The sequence below is a fragment of the Osmia lignaria genome, chromosome 7 (genome assembly GCF_051020975.1).
Source record: "Osmia lignaria lignaria isolate PbOS001 chromosome 7, iyOsmLign1, whole genome shotgun sequence".
Taxonomy (NCBI): Eukaryota; Metazoa; Arthropoda; class Insecta; order Hymenoptera; family Megachilidae; genus Osmia; species Osmia lignaria.
The window spans coordinates 7,250,692-7,269,011 of record NC_135038.1 but is presented as its reverse complement, the minus strand read 5'-3'; the positions used below and the strand labels follow the sequence as shown (position 1 = coordinate 7,269,011).

General features: G+C 37.4%; 2 protein-coding genes across 8 annotated transcripts in view; both read right to left on the bottom strand.

Annotated features, from left to right (window-relative positions):
- Positions 1-18,320, bottom strand: part of LOC117604530 (furin-like protease 1) — a 169,347-nt gene that overhangs the window by 19,376 nt on the left and 131,651 nt on the right. For 6 of the 7 annotated variants that reach the window (XM_034324697.2, XM_034324701.2, XM_076689273.1 and 3 more), the window contains 9 exons: positions 11,610-11,831; positions 11,385-11,513; positions 9,858-10,023; positions 9,559-9,731; positions 5,696-6,113; positions 5,510-5,627; positions 5,058-5,139; positions 4,548-4,758; positions 1,257-1,994 (listed from right to left, as the gene is read on the bottom strand). In XM_034324697.2, the coding sequence (XP_034180588.1) occupies positions 1,257-1,994; positions 4,548-4,758; positions 5,058-5,139; positions 5,510-5,627; positions 5,696-6,113; positions 9,559-9,731; positions 9,858-10,023; positions 11,385-11,513; positions 11,610-11,831 (2,257 nt within the window). The remainder of the gene's footprint in view (positions 1-1,256; positions 1,995-4,547; positions 4,759-5,057; positions 5,140-5,509; positions 5,628-5,695; positions 6,114-9,558; positions 9,732-9,857; positions 10,024-11,384; positions 11,514-11,609; positions 11,832-18,320) is intronic. The other variant, XM_034324702.2, reaches the window with a different exon arrangement.
- On the bottom strand, positions 13,262-16,392 carry LOC117604532 (uncharacterized). The gene is made up of 3 exons (XM_034324711.2): positions 15,862-16,392; positions 14,700-15,330; positions 13,262-14,437 (listed from the first exon to the last, which is right to left on the bottom strand). Exons 1-3 carry the CDS (start codon positions 15,883-15,885, stop codon positions 13,341-13,343), a joined length of 1,752 nt encoding a protein of 583 aa, XP_034180602.2. The 5' UTR covers positions 15,886-16,392; the 3' UTR covers positions 13,262-13,340.

Sequence of the window (18,320 nt, the reverse complement as noted above, 5' to 3'; positions counted from 1 at the left end):
AAATTCAAAATAGATTGAAGATCGTTCATATAGATGGCTATTTAACTTTTCTTATTACTAAAGTTTAATGAAATCCTTGTCTTTGACAAAATTTCACAACTCTTTGAAATTCATCAGGAAGAAGTTTTCAAAGTAATAAAAAAGTAGATTTTTATAATATAATTTGTTATAATGAAAAATAAAATTTGATGTTTTCATTGGAATAACATTGAAATGATTAAGGAAAATGTTTGATTTATCGGAAGGTGAAAATTAATGTCTAATAAGCGTGAGTCTAACATCTAATAATGCTCGTACGTTATATTTGTACTGCTTAGAAACACACTTCTACTGAACACACATTTCCATGCATATAAGCGAATCACGTAGGACGAACGTTACCTGCAGCAAAGCCATTGGAAGTTTTGATTAAATAACGTGGCCTGCGTACACCTACCTTAACGAGTTTTCCTTACGGTTATGGTGTTTTTTAAGAAACTACACTTCAATTATTACACGGGAGGAACTTTGGTCGAGCAACAATTATTGGATTCATAAAGAAAATTGCATGCGGTTCACATTTCACTGACAATATTTTCTTAACGTAATCTTCCAAACAATTAAAAAATAAGAAAAATAATAATGATATTAGCTTCGTCGAAACCACGAATATAATTCGAAAATTTTCTCGTAATTGATAGAATTATTCAGAAAATATTTCGTCAGATTTCAGGAACAAGCAGATGCATAATCGATAACGTGTCAATAAAATCAATAACTATTACATCGAAGTGTAATTAACCCTCCATAGACAAGTTGAAAAAATCAAGGAAAGTTAAAGTCCGTTGGTGACCCAAATTGCCTATGGAGGATTAAGAAGAAAAAATAAAACAAAAGGGCGTGTGAAAGTAAATTATACAAAATTTACTTAATTCTGCAACTTTTTACATGTGGATGTTAAATAGTAGGTTCTTAAATCCTGTCAAATTTCAAATTATCAGCAATTATCACTTATTTTTAGATTAATTTAGAATAATTTAAAAATATTTCTCTTCATACATGACAGAACTTATTACCCAACTATGTATACACCACAAATCTGAACTACTTTGACAAAACCCAGCTAGAAAGTGAGCGTAACGCGAGTCCATGGTGATGGTCCCTAAAAATGTGTCGAACCATTCAACATGCAAAAAAGAATTTGCAACCACTATCGAATCATCCAGGGACTGTTCGTTACAAAAAAATACAGATCCACGTGAAGGAAATCGGAATACCCTTGTCCAGGTTCTTCGAATCGAACTGTTCGTCCTGGAGTAAATCGAGACCCTTAGCCCTGGTCGCGTGTTGTTGTCCAGCTCCGCGTACTCCAGCGTAAACCGGATACAGTGGGTACAGTTGTTGAACTTTCGGATACTGTTGGAAAATCGCTGGAACGCTGTCAATGGCAGATTTCTCCGGTGGTTCCAGTAGAATCAGACCTCTCTGAAGACTGGACGCGGTCACTATCTCGACGATTCGTTGTCTGCTGGTCACTTTGGTGGTCGTGATCGTAGTGGGAGGGCTGGTCTGAACGGTTGTCGCTACGATTGGACTTGGCGTGCTTCTTCCGCGAGGTCTCGATGTAATTAAACGAACTTCGCCAGCCGCGTTCGGTCCTCTGATCGCTGTCAATCCCCTCAATGTTTGCACGGTTGGCCGGGGACTCGGTTTGTTCGCCGATTTTCCATTTTTGTGCTGACCACGCGCTTTGCCCTTTCTCTGCGACTGTATCTGAGCGTTCACCACGTACGAGGGGCTCAGGCTACCGGATTTCTCGGACTTGTGCTGGGCTTGTTTGCTCTTCGAGTTGCCCAGGGAATTCTGCACCTTCGAGAAGCCGGTCTCGCGCGGTTTCACGAACGGTCTTCTCGATATGTTCGTACTCGCCGGACTGTACAACGCGTACTCGGTGCGATCGGGCAGCGTCGATGTCCCGTAGAATATCAACGCCCATTCGTGAAGTGTGGCGCGACCTGATCCGTCGTTCGTCAGAGGCAGCAAGGAAATTCGAGAGCATAGTTTCAGCAATAATTATTAACTTCATTTATCGCCAGCCTGGCGATTTTAACCCTTTCGTCAATGGTAGAGGTTCAATTTTACACCGACTTGCATTTATTACGAATGGCAAGTTTTCTATAACCGTAGCTTGAAAATTCAATTTCAGTACGTCTGACTATTCACGTTCGTTTCTACTGCGGCATGGGTAGCTAGTAGTAAGCTTGTCGGCGAGCTCAAAGCGAACCGAACCGAGCGGCGGAGAGTGTATCCCCACTCCGACAGTATGTCGAACGCCACGCATTCGTATTCTTGTCATCTCGCGATCACCGCAGCATGATTTCCCCTACAATCCCTCCCCACCACCTCGAAAGTGCTAACAAGTAGAGTGAAGCGCGCTCCCAAACAGTGCCGATGTCAGACGTGCTCTTTGAACTGGTTCCGTGCCCATGCCTTATAACACATTGAACGGCGGAGTGGAAACATCAGTGTCTAGTCAGACGTACGATAATTATATGTATTCAAAATCACTTACAATTGGAATTACCGAATATATATTTTCAAATTAAACTTCCCATTTCCTATTTTGCGTAAATAACATAATATTAATGACATATAAAATTTTCTTAAATTTTTTTATTATTTAGTTTAATCGATAATATAAATTCGTAAAATTTTCTATTTAATACTTTCCATAAAACATTGAGAAGAGGGTTAAATCGCTGGCGAATAATAATATCCTTCTTTCGAAAGAATTAGAAGGGTACATCAATCAGATTTATTTTCCACGAAATTACACGGCAAACCGCAGGAACAAGATTGCCCGGTTTGAATATATCGGGTAATAAAAACGATTTTCCAACAGGATGACCCGTTTCTCGGCAAACGTAATATTGTCATTCGACAACGACAACGAAGCGGATCTCGTAGCAATGTACAGGGGAATCAACGTAAACACGAGCTGTAATGGTTTCAATGGGTGTACTTGGAATGTAACCTGTATATTACGCGGTATAATAGGGCTAGGTTCTGTCCTCTGCCTGGATAACGTCGCTTACAAGCGTGTATAGGTGTACAAGAGCCCGGTTAACTTGAACTTTATGCACATATTGGCTTTAACAGGCTTCTGGGTTGAAGTGCTCCTGACGGTTCCACCCTGAGCAAGGTCAACTTCCTTTAGCGGTTTCACAAGATCCGTTGTTGTTCGATCGCATCGCGAGAGAACACGCTTCGGATATGGAATTATGCCCTTGGGAGATGATGCAGCAGCTTACGTGATCCCATGTGTGCATGCTTTACGAGAACTCCCTTTATGTCCTCCAAGATGAGACGATTAGATAGCATCTGGCTGTTACTGACTGGGCTAACTGTTAGAATCTATAGGATCTGAGCGTTATGGTGAACTCGGCTCTTTGCGTTCTATGGGGAAATCGTGATTTTCTAAATTAGGAATTCAATGAATTTTCAATTATTTTTAGATATTTGCCATATTGAACGAAGGATGCACTTAGTTTGGTAAATCTTATTCACTTCATGGGTCGTAGATACATGCCCTATAGGAAAATTTAATTTTATATAGAATGTACATTTGTAATTGTTTTTACATCTTTGGATTCTATTTGCCTGATTAGTATTATAGTCGAGTGCTGATGACACTGGAAGTATATTTTTACTGAAGAATGTTCTCAGTTTGATAAATAAGGTTTACTCAGCCTTTAGAACTCTTGATACCTGTACAAGCTGTTTCGTTGTATCGTGATACTTTAATGATGATGAAGATGACACTATACAAACATTTGCATCTTGCAATGTCTGAACTCGGTGTGCATGGGTATAGGAGGCACAGATGCACAATTTTAAGGATAAATTGTGCGTAATGAAGTTTATACAGCTGTTAGCATTAATGAATCCGTCAGAGAAGCCTGAAGGGGTCGTAATATTCTTACAAGGTTATTTTCTTTCCTCCAGTAATGAAAGTAAATTAATTTGCTGGCAGATTATTAAATTGTTTCGTGTGCAATTTAACTCTTAATTAGTAAGCAAGGATTCAGGAAATGTTGAGGCTACGTATACAAATCATTTCTGAAACTTGATTTTCTAGATGCAATTTTGAATATTATATGATTTTGAAATTTTGTAAAGAACTTAATTAGTTAAGAGCTAATTTTCTTCAATACAAGGCTGTCATTTATAGACTTATCGTTTATTCATAAAATATCTTTCGAAATATATGAAATAATTATATCTCGTTAATTTTTGGAACTTTGTTTTAGGAATTCATATGAAATTGAAGAAATTAATATTTTATACTGATTGAGATATTAATGTCCAATAATGGCAGGGTTTTACGAAATTACAATTTAATATTTCACGAGGATCGGTCTGTAGCTTGATGGACGTTAAAGTATTTTACGAAAGATATAATACTTTTTGATACAAGAAAGTTGATAAAATGAAGTCTCATTCTAGCCATCTGGAAATATCCTAGGCGATGAAAGAAAGGAACAAGAAGAAGCATACAATGGACTTACCTTGGTATCGACCCTCATTGTGGATTTCAAGTTTCCACGTGCCGTGTGGTCTTTCTCCCCAAGTGTGAACCGACATAAATGGCCATTGAGTAAAACCAGCCTTCGAGACATCGTGAGGCCTTTTTGCTAGAAGAACACTCTTCGTACCTTGCGGAGATGTTAGTTGTATCTGAAGATCCCCTCTTCTCGAGGCCATCAGGGATACTTTTGCCTATGACAAATCCATCAGACAAGATTTTTTTATATTTTTCAAAAATATGGAAAATTGATAATCGTTATGAAAGTGAATTTGGATCAAATCAAAGGGGGCTCGTTAAGTCTACTAATTAGAAAATATTGAAATTTTATTAGGAAATTTCACTCATAACACTCAATATTTAGAATCAATCAGAACGAGATCACAATTTTTCAAAATATTTCTGAATAAAAATCTAATCATATACGGAAAATGACTGCAATATTTTAACAGTTAATTAACTCGGTATTTACGTGAGTGACATAAGTACTTACCTGCACGTGCTCGAGAAAATTAACACCGCTACACTCCTTGACGTGTAATTCCAGAGTTAACTGGCTCTTTGGTGGTATTGGCCTATAATATATGTGAAATTTGGGTCACCAAAGCGTAGCACGAAATGTTTCAATTTCATAATATTTATATTCAAACGATTTAAATGTTATTCCACAGTTTCGTACATTATTTGAACATGGATGAAATTTTGATATTTTCAAATGGTTTGCAAAGTCAAAAATGTAAACTGGAACATTTCAGCAAATCATTCAATTGCCTTTTAATGTGCAAATGAGGAAACATTATTGCAAAGCAAAGCGATTTTATCTCTGATTTATTTCATGAAAATAGAGGCTTCTAAAGCTATGTTTAGTACTAGTGGACAACTTTATAATTTATGAGAAAACGTCATGAGATTATGAATGACTTTCTATTTTAATAAGAAACCAACCTGCCCATGTGTGGGGCTGAAACTTCACACTTGTGCTGTTCCGGCACTGTTTGCCATCTTCTGGCCAAGCGAACCATGGCAGCTGCATCCATCAAGCCATATCCAAAGCTATGACTCACTGAAAAGAAAAATTAAAAAAAATTCTTCGAGTTATAAAGAAATTAGTCAAAGAAATTTGCGACTCACCGTTTCTTCCTACACCATTGGTGACCCAATCAAGAGCCTTCAAGTTGGCAGGTTTCGCTGTTCTCACGACGATATGCTGCATGTCCCTCCAGGTCAATTTTTTATTAGCCTCGAGGGCAAGGGCACAGATGCCAGCAGCTAAGGGCGCCGATGCCGATGTGCCTGTGTGACTGCTCGTGCAAAGATGATGCAAATCGGTAGTCACCACCTGTTTCTCTCCCGTCGAGCCAGAACTGTAGGTGGTAGCAAGGGTGGAGGAACAGGCTTCGCTGTACCAAGGCACCTGACCATTTTCCGTCGCACTGCTGATGGACAACGTCCAGATGCTGTTCGTGTAACCATCGCAATTGCAGTTGTCGTGATCCCTGCCACCGTTTCCTGACGCCCACACGAAAATTGACCCTTTACCGTTGCGACCCTGGTGATCAAAGATGCAATTTGGGGAGGTTAATATGCATCCAGGTGCAAAGTGCACTTCAGAGTACTGAGGATTAATTGATTTGGTTCTAATAAATCTTTTACTTTTGAATCTGGGTAGGCAAATTTGCAAAATTTTAACAATGGTTTCTAATTAAATTTTGTAATTATTATCATTAAATGAGAAATTAGGCTTGTATAATACTAGCTCAGATATTTCAACATTAATGAATTTGTTAAGTGCACAGAATTTGATGAGATATTTTAAGTTTAGATAAGAATTAAGACGTTAATTAATAGTGAAGATCGTTCACGTTAGGAATTTCAACGCTTCTCCTTCTATGCAGGTAGATACCAAGTTAGTGCCACTTTTGGTACCATTACAGCTCCGTTGATCAAAGGACCATCCTTGAAATTATTGGATTAGTTAACTTGGTGCGTTAAACGCAATGCACTTATACCCTCGAGTACATAGACAGGATGACCTCCTTTAACATAGTTGGAAGTGATACGACAGGAAATAGCATTGAATATCATTTGTGTACGAATGAACAATATGGAACTTTTATGATTAAAACAAGAAATTATTCAATTCTTGGGCTACAAAATTTTATAGAATATTGATAAATTTTGCAAACACTCTTATGATGAATATAGTTCAAGTTTGATGTTTTTTGAAGGACAAAAGTTAATTACTAAGTTTATTTGCTTTTATGATGACAAACTGTCTGACTGTTTCTCGAACATTTTAAACTACACTTCGCTAATTATTGCCAGCAGAAACTGTCTCCATGAATATTTAACAGTTAACATTGTATCGAGATGGAGTGCTTTAAATTCAGAAGTAACAGTAATTATGCCGGAAAGATGAATTCATATTTCAGGACGACAGTGGTAAGCAATACCGTTGAGTCGACAAGAAAATGGAAGGTAAAAAGCTTCGAATAGCATTAAACAAGTTATTCTTCAAATTTCTTGCGACAGAAGAAGAATTTTAGAAAAATCAAATATAGAACAAAAATCTTTTCAAAATCTCTTAATTTATTTTCGTTGGAAAACAAATAATGAAAATTAAATATTTCGTTTAAAACAATTTCAAATTCGTTAAATATACAATATTAAATGTGTCAAATATAAAGCAGGGAATATAATGCAATATAAATGAGAAAGGAAGAATATTTTTGGTAAAAGTATAGAGAATAAAGAGGACGGTATAATATCAAAGTGAAACATTTTGTAGCGTAGAAGCATGTATGCTTTTAGCATAAAATACTTATTCATACTTAAGTGTGCCTAAAGTGACCACTAGACTTATATAGCCCTTTTATGATAGCTATTAAAATTTAACGACACCGTGAAATTCTCGTTACTCTATCGATTTACTTTAGCAACTCATCATTCAATGAACGTGAATAGTCTCTATGAATGCTCGTTCTTATCAAAGATACCTATAAAGTTTTATCTGATTCGATAAATTAGATTTTCCTTTTATTAATCAATTTTGATCAAACTTTGGATAACAACTCGCCTTTGAAATAGTAAAAATATTTTACGAAAATACTGCCAGATTTCATATAATTTGTTTTTAATACCATCAATATTATCTAAAAAAAAATAAAAAATAAAAAATAATGATAATTTTCTTAAAACAAATTATCAATACTAAAATTCAAATGTTCGAATAACAAATATATTAAAAGATCTCAAATTCTTTTACCCAATTTAAAATAGCTTCCAGACGACTTCAATTAATTACCTTCATTAATAAAGCAAAGAAAAAAGGTTATTAATTTCATAGACCATTAAGTCACGATCAAAGGTAATGCTTCAGCCTATACGAACCAGTTGTTAATTAATCATTTTCTTCGGTTCGCACCTGCCGTTAGTCGTTGCTAATTGCTCGCGCGTTTTTTCGCAAACCTAAACCCATGCAAATTCTATTTTCTGCAGGTTACGTTTTAACGAGTTCCCACGGTAAAAGTACCTTCCGATATTTACATATGACTTACGGCTAGCGGACAGTAAGCTTAAAATGGTAATGCGTGCAGATGCGGGGTCAGGGATAGGTCGCTTGAAAGTAGTCAATTAGAAATTTTTTAAGGGTTGACCTGATCTGTTAAGTCGGAGGAAGTTTCTCGTTTTTAGAGATAATCAAATCATCTGTTTATCTCAGGCGACAAAAAATTATTTTTCTAGTAGGTAATCATGGAAATTATTAACACTAACAACTGTAAAAATTATGAAAAATAACCGAGTCATTCACAAATATAAAAATAATTAATTTAACTTTTGTGAAACATCAATTATTGTCTCGAGTTATTCTTTACTTCAATCACGACTCTGTTATACAAATTGATTCGACAGAAGGCCAGTTGACACGTTGAAATTTGTTGTCCGAACGGAGAGATGAAGAGGCTTTCTACCGACAAACGCAATCGAAGAGAAACTTGCTTCCGAGCGGCTGTTACACGTACACGTCGAGATAACAATGAGGTAGCTGCGTTTCCATTGTTGTCCCGCAGAAAGATCCCGGGTAACGCTTTTAGGTGATACATTTCTAGGAATTTCATTCCGGGAAACGGGCCTCCAGATTCCATCACGACGGTCAGACGAGACTCTTCTTGTATTACAGACGAACCAAAGAATTGTTCGTTCACTGGTTGGAACCGAATGGAACGTGAGAAGAAGAGATCCGATTTTATATGCAGTGAAACTTTACTCCCGATAACATGACAACAGTAAAAAAGAAGAAAGAGAGGAAACGAGAAAATGAACTGAAATAAATTGTGCAAGTTCTAATTTCGTGTTACGGACGTTGAATAAACAGGATGCTTTTTCTTTCCATTCGTTTCAATGTAGCTACATTGGTGAAAGGTAAATTGTGTATCCGTTAAAGCTTTGAAGTTGAAATGGTTGAAGCAAACGTGGATGATGTTTTTTAATCTTCGTTGAATTCATTTCTATATTTCTACGGTTTCTAGCAACAATTTATTTTGTATTAACGATATCAAAGGGGGAAGACTGAAAAGGAAACTCAAAAAACAAATGCGATGTTAATTAGCTTATTTAATCAACAAGATTGGAGATTTCTCACTCTTATTAATTACTTGCAAAATAAAAATAAAAAATCTCAAATCTTATTCAGTGTAGGCGTTTGATGGAAAGGAAAGGTCTCCCCGGACGCCCTTAGCTCGGGTTGGCGACCGCCAGGTGGCGGCGGGATTGAGTCTGTTCTCGCTGGCGGTCCCCCGGATGCGACTTGTATATATAGGAGTTTCGAAAAGCGGGGTTATAGGCGTCTGGGGCAAGGATCGTCTGTCCTCAGCCCATTGACGAGTCTGGCAGACGATCCCGAGACGAAACTATGTACATCAGTAAAATTTTGCTCTATTTGCAAATTTTAATAGACAACTTGGTTTAATGTGTAAATGGGAATATCGACAAACCTTTGTTATCCCTTCGATGAACGCTCTAGTGGCAAGTTCGCCAGGACCATCGACGGTTTTCCCGTCGTCATCCGGTCCCCAGGAGGCACTGTAAATGTCGATGTGTTGGGGATTCAAACTCAGAGATCTCGCCTCGACTGCGTCAGTTACATCTCCATCCAGCATTCTTACTCCTAGGTAAAAGAAGTAAAATGTTTCCACCATATTTTTAAACGACTTCTTCCATATAAAATAATCTGCGATATTTAACGGCGAGGGAAGCATCTCCGTTTTTTAGTTAAATTTTTAACTAGACTCACCACCAACGCCAGCACCAAATGCGACCCCTACAGCGCAAATGGAATTGTTAGCAGTCGCAGCCACTTCACCAGCGCACCTGGTGCCATGTCGATTACTGTCCAGCACATCGTACCTCGGCATGGGATCTTCATCGTGGTTATTAACATCGTAACTAGCTTGCGGATCCTGGAACGGTAATATACTTTTCTTTACACATTCTATAAAAATTTTCTCGACACTTTAGCTCGTTAGATTTTTCCACTCTTTCGTGCTCACTGTTCGATCAGACGTTTAATTAATATCTAGTGAACTAGTTTTGCAATTACTGAATACAAGTTGGACACGATTCCGCAAAGTTCCTTGGGAATATTGATTTCATACTGGATTCGAATGTAATTGCTTTTTCCTCGAGGCAGTTTACCAAAGACTGTTCGAAAGTTCTTATTTCGATATTGTGATTCCACAAACTTATCCGCACGACACTTTTGATAAATGTTTCGCCAAGCTTTGTCATTGAAAATTGCATTAACTTTATATTCTTTTAAAGTATCTTAGCATCGATGATTGAATTATTCCAGAAGGCCATGATTAATTTTAAATATTTAAAAGAAAATTTAATTTCACAATTTTCTAAAAACCATATTTCCAATTAAGAATATCGTTAGATAAATGATCGATTAAAATATTTAAAAGAATGAATTTCAAATTTGTCGAACAATACACATCTCCTTTAGATCAATACCATCAATTCTGTAGACCGTGTCCGATCATGCAGGTTCTGGGAGATTATTGTGCTCGACACACATTTCTCTGCGGTTGCCTTATTAACCCTCTGTCCATTCGCCAGTAAACACACACGGTACTCGTGTGGTACAACCCTACCGTTCGATTCCCTCTGGCTACCTCTGAATTCCGCTCGAAACACGAACAATTTTGAAATCGAAGGTACACACTACTCGTAATTTTTCACTCGTCATACTTTACCGTTCGATCGAGAAAGTCGTAATTAACGCGTCGGGTCCGCGATAATTTCTCGTTTAACCGTATCGTTCGCTGAAAAACGGCTCGAATTAGAAACTTACTAACGTTCAGACCTTCCGAGAGAGTTTCTGCATGCCGGTATAATTTTTGGCAACCGTCCGACATTCGTGCACCCCTCTGTTTCGTAGTTCGCTCTAGCTTTTCCGCTTTGCTTGCAAGCGAAATCCTCGCGGAAAGTGGAACGGATACCGACAAATTACTGGGAGATTGATCTTTCGCTTGCGGCTTTAAGTCGAGTAAAATTGGATGCTTTCGCTTGATTCATTAGTGACAACCATTTCTCTTGGGTCTCTCCAACATTTTCGACTAATTTGTGGAAATTCAAAGTTGAAAATTCTTGAAACGCTTCCGAGATCTTTAGAAGTCTTTAGAAGTTTAACAAATTAAATCTGATTCGATTGGATATTATCAAAGTTTGCGAAATTACTATGGAGATGATTCTTATTGTACAAAACTTTTCTATCTTTTCTTTTTGTTAGTTCAGGAGAGTAAATAGGGAGACTTACGTAGTTCATGTAGAGATCGGGGTGATTTTTCTCTAATCCGTCATCAAGAATCGTGACCACGACCCCGTGTCCTGTAATTCCTTCAGCCCAGGCTTCCTGCACGTTCATGTCCAGGCCCTTCCCCCTGTTCTGAAACGAATAATCGACCCTTGCATTTTAATAGAAATCTCTTTTCAAAATATTATAACGTTGCCGAGTTTTCAAGATTAATTGATGTCAACCAACCAAGTACCACATTTGAGGCCACATCTCGTCATTCAAAACAGTTCTTATATTGGACGGACCACGTTTGATTATCAGGTCCCGTTTCGATCGTGATTTGACCCGTTGTTGCTCGGCTCGACGTACTCTTCGATCTTGGGTTAATTTCACGTGTACACCCAGGTGTGGTTCCGTTGACCTCTTCACCACGGATGTGTGCACCATGTGATACCAATTATCGACTATCTGTAATCAAAATTTATTTTATATATTAGTATCTTTGTTCCTTAATCACAGTGCTTAATATATTCTTTATTTACAGTTTTGCGTTTTTGCAATTTTCTAACTTGACAATTTTCCAATTTCGTAATTTCCCAATGCCACAATTTCCAAATTTTCTAACTTCGCAATTTCTCAACGCCACAATTTTCAAATTTCCCAACTCTGCAATTTCCAAATTTTCCAATCTTGTAACTTCCCAGCGCCACAATTTTCCAATTTCCTAATTCCTCAACGCCACAATTTTCAAATTTCCCAACTCTGCAATTTCCAAATTTTCCAATCTCGTAATTTCCCAGCGCCACAATTTTTCAATTTCCTAATTCCTCAACGCCACAATTTTCAAATTTCCCAACTCTGCAATTTCCAAATTTTCCAATCTTGTAACTTCCCAGCGCCACAATTTTCCAATTTCCTAATTCCTCAACGCCACAATTTTCCAATTTCCCAACTTTGTAAAATAAAATAAATGGAATTGCAATCGATTTTGTTAAAAATCTTTAACATTGCTAATTTTGATTAGAATCTAAATTAAAATTTGCCTATTGTTATCAGACACCTGTACACAGTGCTATCTTTGTAACACAAATATGTTAATTATAGTAAATTTTAATTTAACCAACTGGTGAACGTTAACGAAGCGGGTACGTGTCGTTTCTGAACCGCGGCTAGCTGCTTTACACAGGACACAATTTGCCTTTCACGGTTCACCCACTTCCGGCAGACAATGTATTTCGACGAGGTTTACCAACCCGACTCTACTCTCAACTCGTTGAAATAATATTTATCGAGTCTGGGGAGTTGTAGTAGCTAGAAGCAATTAATCGCCTAGATCTCTTAATTTTGTTGAAACTACAGGAGTTAAAGGAATTTACAGGAATTTAAACGGCACTCCATCTTCTCGAAACAATAGTCCATTCTAACTTTCATCTACGTGGAATTCACTAGGTACACCAGCAAAAAATCAATCCTTCGTAGTTCTTTTCGTTTTATTAGATACGAAGTATTCATCATTCTTGGATTACTTGATGCACAAGTTTGTTCCCCGGTGGAGCGATACACGGAAGTGGAGATATATGGTGCGATGTAATGATAAATATGAAAAGTTGGCAACAGCTGGTACAGGCAAGCTTCTTACAGCTTCTTTTCGTGTGACAACTTACAGTGCATTCTTTTTCTTTCTTTTTTTTCAACTGGAATATTTCTTTGTTTCGAGAGTGCAGTTTGCACGCTGAATTATGGCCGACGATTAATTCTCTTTTCACAGCTTTGTACATTTGTTAAAAAGTAAATTAGCAGAGTACACGATACATTGATAACTTAACACATTCATTACTACGTTCATTACTTATATTTTTATAGTATGATATATTTTGGAAAAATGATTGAAAACAGAATATATTGCAAAAGGTATTTGTATTTATCGAAAAGCACGGTGTATGTAGAAATGTTTAAGTGGACAAATAAATGAAAAATTTAGGAATCACCACGATGAGGACACTTCATTTGCCTTTTAGCCTTTTTCTTACAACGCTGCTTCTCCTTCAATGTCTTCAATTTTGTTTTCTCTATATCAACATGAGGACAGTATTTAGGCGGACAGGGATCCTTCAACCTCTTCGCAATTTCACGATGCACTGGACTCAATCTCGGTTCCTTTATCTCTTCCACAAAACCAGGATCTCTTGGTCTAATTTCGGATATCACCGGAGGACAGGGATTGAAATCGTCCTTCGTTTTATAAATTTTCAATCGAATCGGATACGTCTGCTTCTTCCATTCACTAGTACTCTTAAAACGTTCCTTTTTTTCGGACGAATGCGTTCTTCGTAGTTTCGAAGATTTCGTTGTTTCTTCCCCAGAAACAATTTCATCCCCGGGAAATTTGCGTTTGCCACTCTGCAAAGACCCTTGCATAGAAGGACACTTGCTCATCCGATATTTCAAAGCTGCCGTATTGGGTCTGCAATCGCTGACATCCGATATTTCAAACGGTTTCTCCGATTTCGCGAAAACTACGATGCTTGCCTGACTCTTAACTTCCCTGTTTGATTTCTCCTTAACCGGAACTCGAGTTTGTCTTTCGTCTTTCTCTTCGGAAACCATACGATATTTGTTACACGACGAAGAATCATCCTCTTCAGAGGGGCGTTTCATTGATGGACGTTTACAAGTACTATATATTGGTCGATTTTGCGATGGGTATTTTCTGGGCGACGAATCTTCTCGCACTGGTTTATTCGATTCGCTCGATTTCTGGTATGGAATGAATATCATCGGGGAAGGGGCACTCTTTCGAGAACAAGGGCTCCTGTATTCCCGAGGTTTATTCAGATTTTCAGACCAGTGACTGGATCTAGGAGGTGGTGGATCAGGTGTTGCCACTTCTTCCACCACGATCGATGCTACAGGCTTCAACTGCCGGCAATCGGATTTCGAGGATTCTTCAAACTTTCTCTTCTTTTTTGGTGGAGCATTTTTTTGCGAACAACAGGACCGCCTCTCGGGTCTTTGATCGCAGGTTACACGTGCTCTGGGTAATTCCTTCTGGTCTTGTTCGTTTAAACGAGAGTCTGGAATGATTTTATTTTCATTGATAGATTTAAGGTAGCTTTTTATGGGACAGTGAATCGCGACTTTTATTGTCATGAAATAAAATGTTGGGCATTTTTATTTTTAATTGATTTCATGCTTTTCAATGTCATTTAATTAACAAAAATTTATTTGCAAATTTACAACCCTGAGTTTTTTTATAATACAACAAAATTTTTAATTTTCACAATGATCACAGTCATGACGATAAAAATCACACTTTACTGTTACATGGAAACGTACCTTTATTAGGACAATTACTTTCTGCAGACTCTGCATGATCCTTGGAATGTTTCATTGAAGTTTGTTGATTGGAATATTCTTCTGGTTTTTCAGGGTGCGATGCAATTGATTTTTGATTTGAATGACCAGACTTGCTCATAGGACTTTCATGACTACTTTCAGAAATTTGATGCCAAGTGTCATCAGTGTTCTGATCACGATTTGATTTTGATAATTTTTTTGATTTTTTCAACTTCACGCGTTTGTCTAATTCTTCGATTATATTGGTATTCCTTTTGACAAGTTTAAATTTCTTATTCGAACCACAGCTGTTCATCCATCGTGTTTGATGATTAATTATTTTCTGATGAGACGCAATCTGTCGTCTAATTGTGTCTGGACCGTGGTATCTCGATAGAGTATTCAATGGCACTTTTACAATCGTTTCTGTAGGAAGAATGATCTTCAACGAATCATTCAGTGTCTTCACCGTGGACGAGCCTTTTTTCAATATAAAATTAATCGTTTCTTGCACATTATATTCTTGTAATTGCGATCGAGCTTTCTCTATGGAATTGTTCTTGGCATCGTTCAGTGCGTCGAGTCGCAGTTTTTTAATTTTCTGCAGCGCCGAAATTGCTTTCGAGGAAACCTGGTAAGAAAATTTTTCCTTTACTTGCCAGTTTTCTGACGCGTTTCAATTTTAATTAAAACGAAAGGTCCGCATTCGGCTAACGAATATTTGCGGTACGGAGAACGGATTGAATTAAAACATTTTGTTTCGAAACAAAAGGGGGGTACAATGTAAAAAGTGGAATTATTCGTTTATGAGAAATTATTGACTGAAACATTAAGCTCCGACTCTTGTTCTTTATTTCTTACAGTGGAATTTATACTGTTCAAAGAAAAGAAATTAAACAGTACCGGAGCGAGGTTTAAACAACACTGATAAATGGGAGAAAGAATAATACCTTTCGTGTATTATTTGCAAAATAATATTATTTCGAATTAAGGGTTGATTGCCAATAAAGGGTTAAAATATTACAAAATGATATCTTGAATTTTTCAATGTATCATCGAGGAAATATCTTTTAAATATGAAATTTTCTCGAAGATTTGAGGGAAAAGTATCATAGAAAATCAGGACATTGCTCGCGTTCTTTGACGTGGAAAAAAGCTTTACCTTCCGTAATAAGAGACCCAACATTTCCTGGTATGACTTGTCGATGTATCTTACGTCGAGATTTCACATCGTTTTTTTTCCCTCTTTTCCTTCTGCTCTTTCTCGGTTCTTTCGTCACAATAGCTGTTTCAATTCTTCTACTTCTTCCTCATTATTCGAACACTGATCTCAAGACAGGATGAAGATTGAAAGCGATTTCGTAGCTTTCGAGGTTAATTGCTCGTCGGATTTTCTTCAGTTATTTATGGAATTTGTTGCTTCGTTTGATCTTTTTGATATTATATTGATTCGTCGCAAGTAGTGTTACAAATATCACGACATAATGATTTAGTTAATGAAAAAGATTCTTAATTATAATTACTGAAATTTTGATGCTGACATTATGGATATGAATAATTTTGTATTTATCTGCAACTTCAAGTCGAAGATGATATATTTTAGTTCAGATTGTTCACTTTCAATTATTGGGATTCTTTGTTCACTTTTCTCTTCGATATAATTTTATATTTCAATTATCCAAATTAAGGTTTTAGGACCTCGATTTTCAATTTAGAAAATATCTTTTAATGGCATAATAGTTTTAATGTTAGAGTTTTTATTTACTAATTTACATTTTTATAAAAAATGATTGATTATTGGGTCTGCAATTACGAATAAATCTGTTAAAATTCATTATTCGTATTGGTCATTTTGGGTAGAGATACTTTGCTCCCTTCATTTTGGTTTATCAAAGCTGTAATTATTTCGAGGTTGATAAACAATCTACAGGAAGTTTGTCGAAACACATCCCTCCATTAGACAATTAAATTCTACTAGAATTTCCACTAGCTAGGAATTCAAACCTAGATTGCATTAGTTCCGGAAGCCGGGTTCATCTTCGATATGTGTCCGGACATACGCAGACACTGATCGATCTGATTCATCACCAGTTTGGCTTACACGGCTGTAGAACTCGCTCGCAAAGGCATTCTCCGATAAATTCCGTTTTGCAAGTTATCGACGACGAGAATCAACGTAAGGTCGTTTACGCGATGCTCTGGAATTAATTGGAATTTCTCTCTGTAAGGAAATAGCGGTTTCTATGTTTTCAATTAATTAGTTCGTAAGGAAACAAAGAGAACACCTAACCAGACGTGTAATTAATAATTAACAAGATTGAAAATTTTATTAAAATTTGTTATTCGATATTTGGAACTTCGATTAGTTTAGCGAATGACAAAGAAGATGCATTCCCAGACAGATTTCCTTAATTACCAAGTCTGGAACGCAATATCTGTTAATCGATCGAGGGATCTCGATTGCACGGCACTAAATCAGATTCATTAGAGACAGCCTCCGTGTCGGCTTATGCGATCTTGAAAGTCATGTGCGAGCAGTGATTGCTGAATTTGCAATTAACGAAGCGAGGCAGAACGTTAGACTCTTCAAACTCTCCAGCCTGCAAACTTTCAAAAGATGTTAGAAACTTTGAATCCTGTATCTGTTCGGTAAGTTGCAAATAGTTTGCCATAGACACGAGACTCCCTTATCATCAAAAACAAATGTGCTTAAGTTAAAACCTTCCACTCGCAACTCGTATTTCGTATCCGAATTCGGGCTCGCGAAGGTTCAAAGGAAATTTGGTCATTTAATGAAAGCGAGCTAATACGCGTTACACGGTCCAAGTGAATTTTAGCCAGGATCCTGTCGAATCGAGAACGTCCATTTTCCCGTGCACGCTTTACCACATTTACCATGCCAATCGATCATGATTGTGACGAGACTGCATCGAATATGATTCAGCAGAGAAGATAGCGTTCCATCTCTCTGTCTGCGTGGCTTATGCGATTTACGGATCCGTGTGAAAGCATTGATTGCCGGATTTTGGATCGTGGCATGCGGCTAGCAGAAATTGTGGAAGGTCACGAAGGGATAATGCAGTGATGGGCTGAGAACCACGTCACCGACGACGCCTCTAATTCCATAAAGTGGATTCGAGGTGAAAATTGGATCTTCGATAGGTGAAAGGAATCGGGACCGGGAAATTAGCGAGGGCCGAGAAAATGGTAAAGCTTTCTTTCTTTCTTTCTATCTCTCTGTTTCGATGAAAAGTGAAAGCCTACGAGAGAGCCAGGGTTCTTCACCGCTTTGAAAGATTCAATAGCGGGTTGTGCTTGCTGCAGACGACTTTGCAACCGTCGAGCATCGTCGAGAATGGAAATTGGAAGGGAAATTGTGGTTCTCGTTGAAACATTCATCAATGTTTCGAGTAACACGGTTTCTCTACGATTGTATAAATCAATGCTACCGCGGATCGGTGCTCTGTTTTTATCGCATCCAGTCCTGGGAAAATGCTCGTTGATCGTTCAACAAGGAAACAATTTTATTTTTAATAAATCTTGGGTATTATTTCTGTCCTGTGTAGTTTACTCCATTGGTACTTTCAAGTACTTGATACAAAATCTCTAATTTAGGAATTC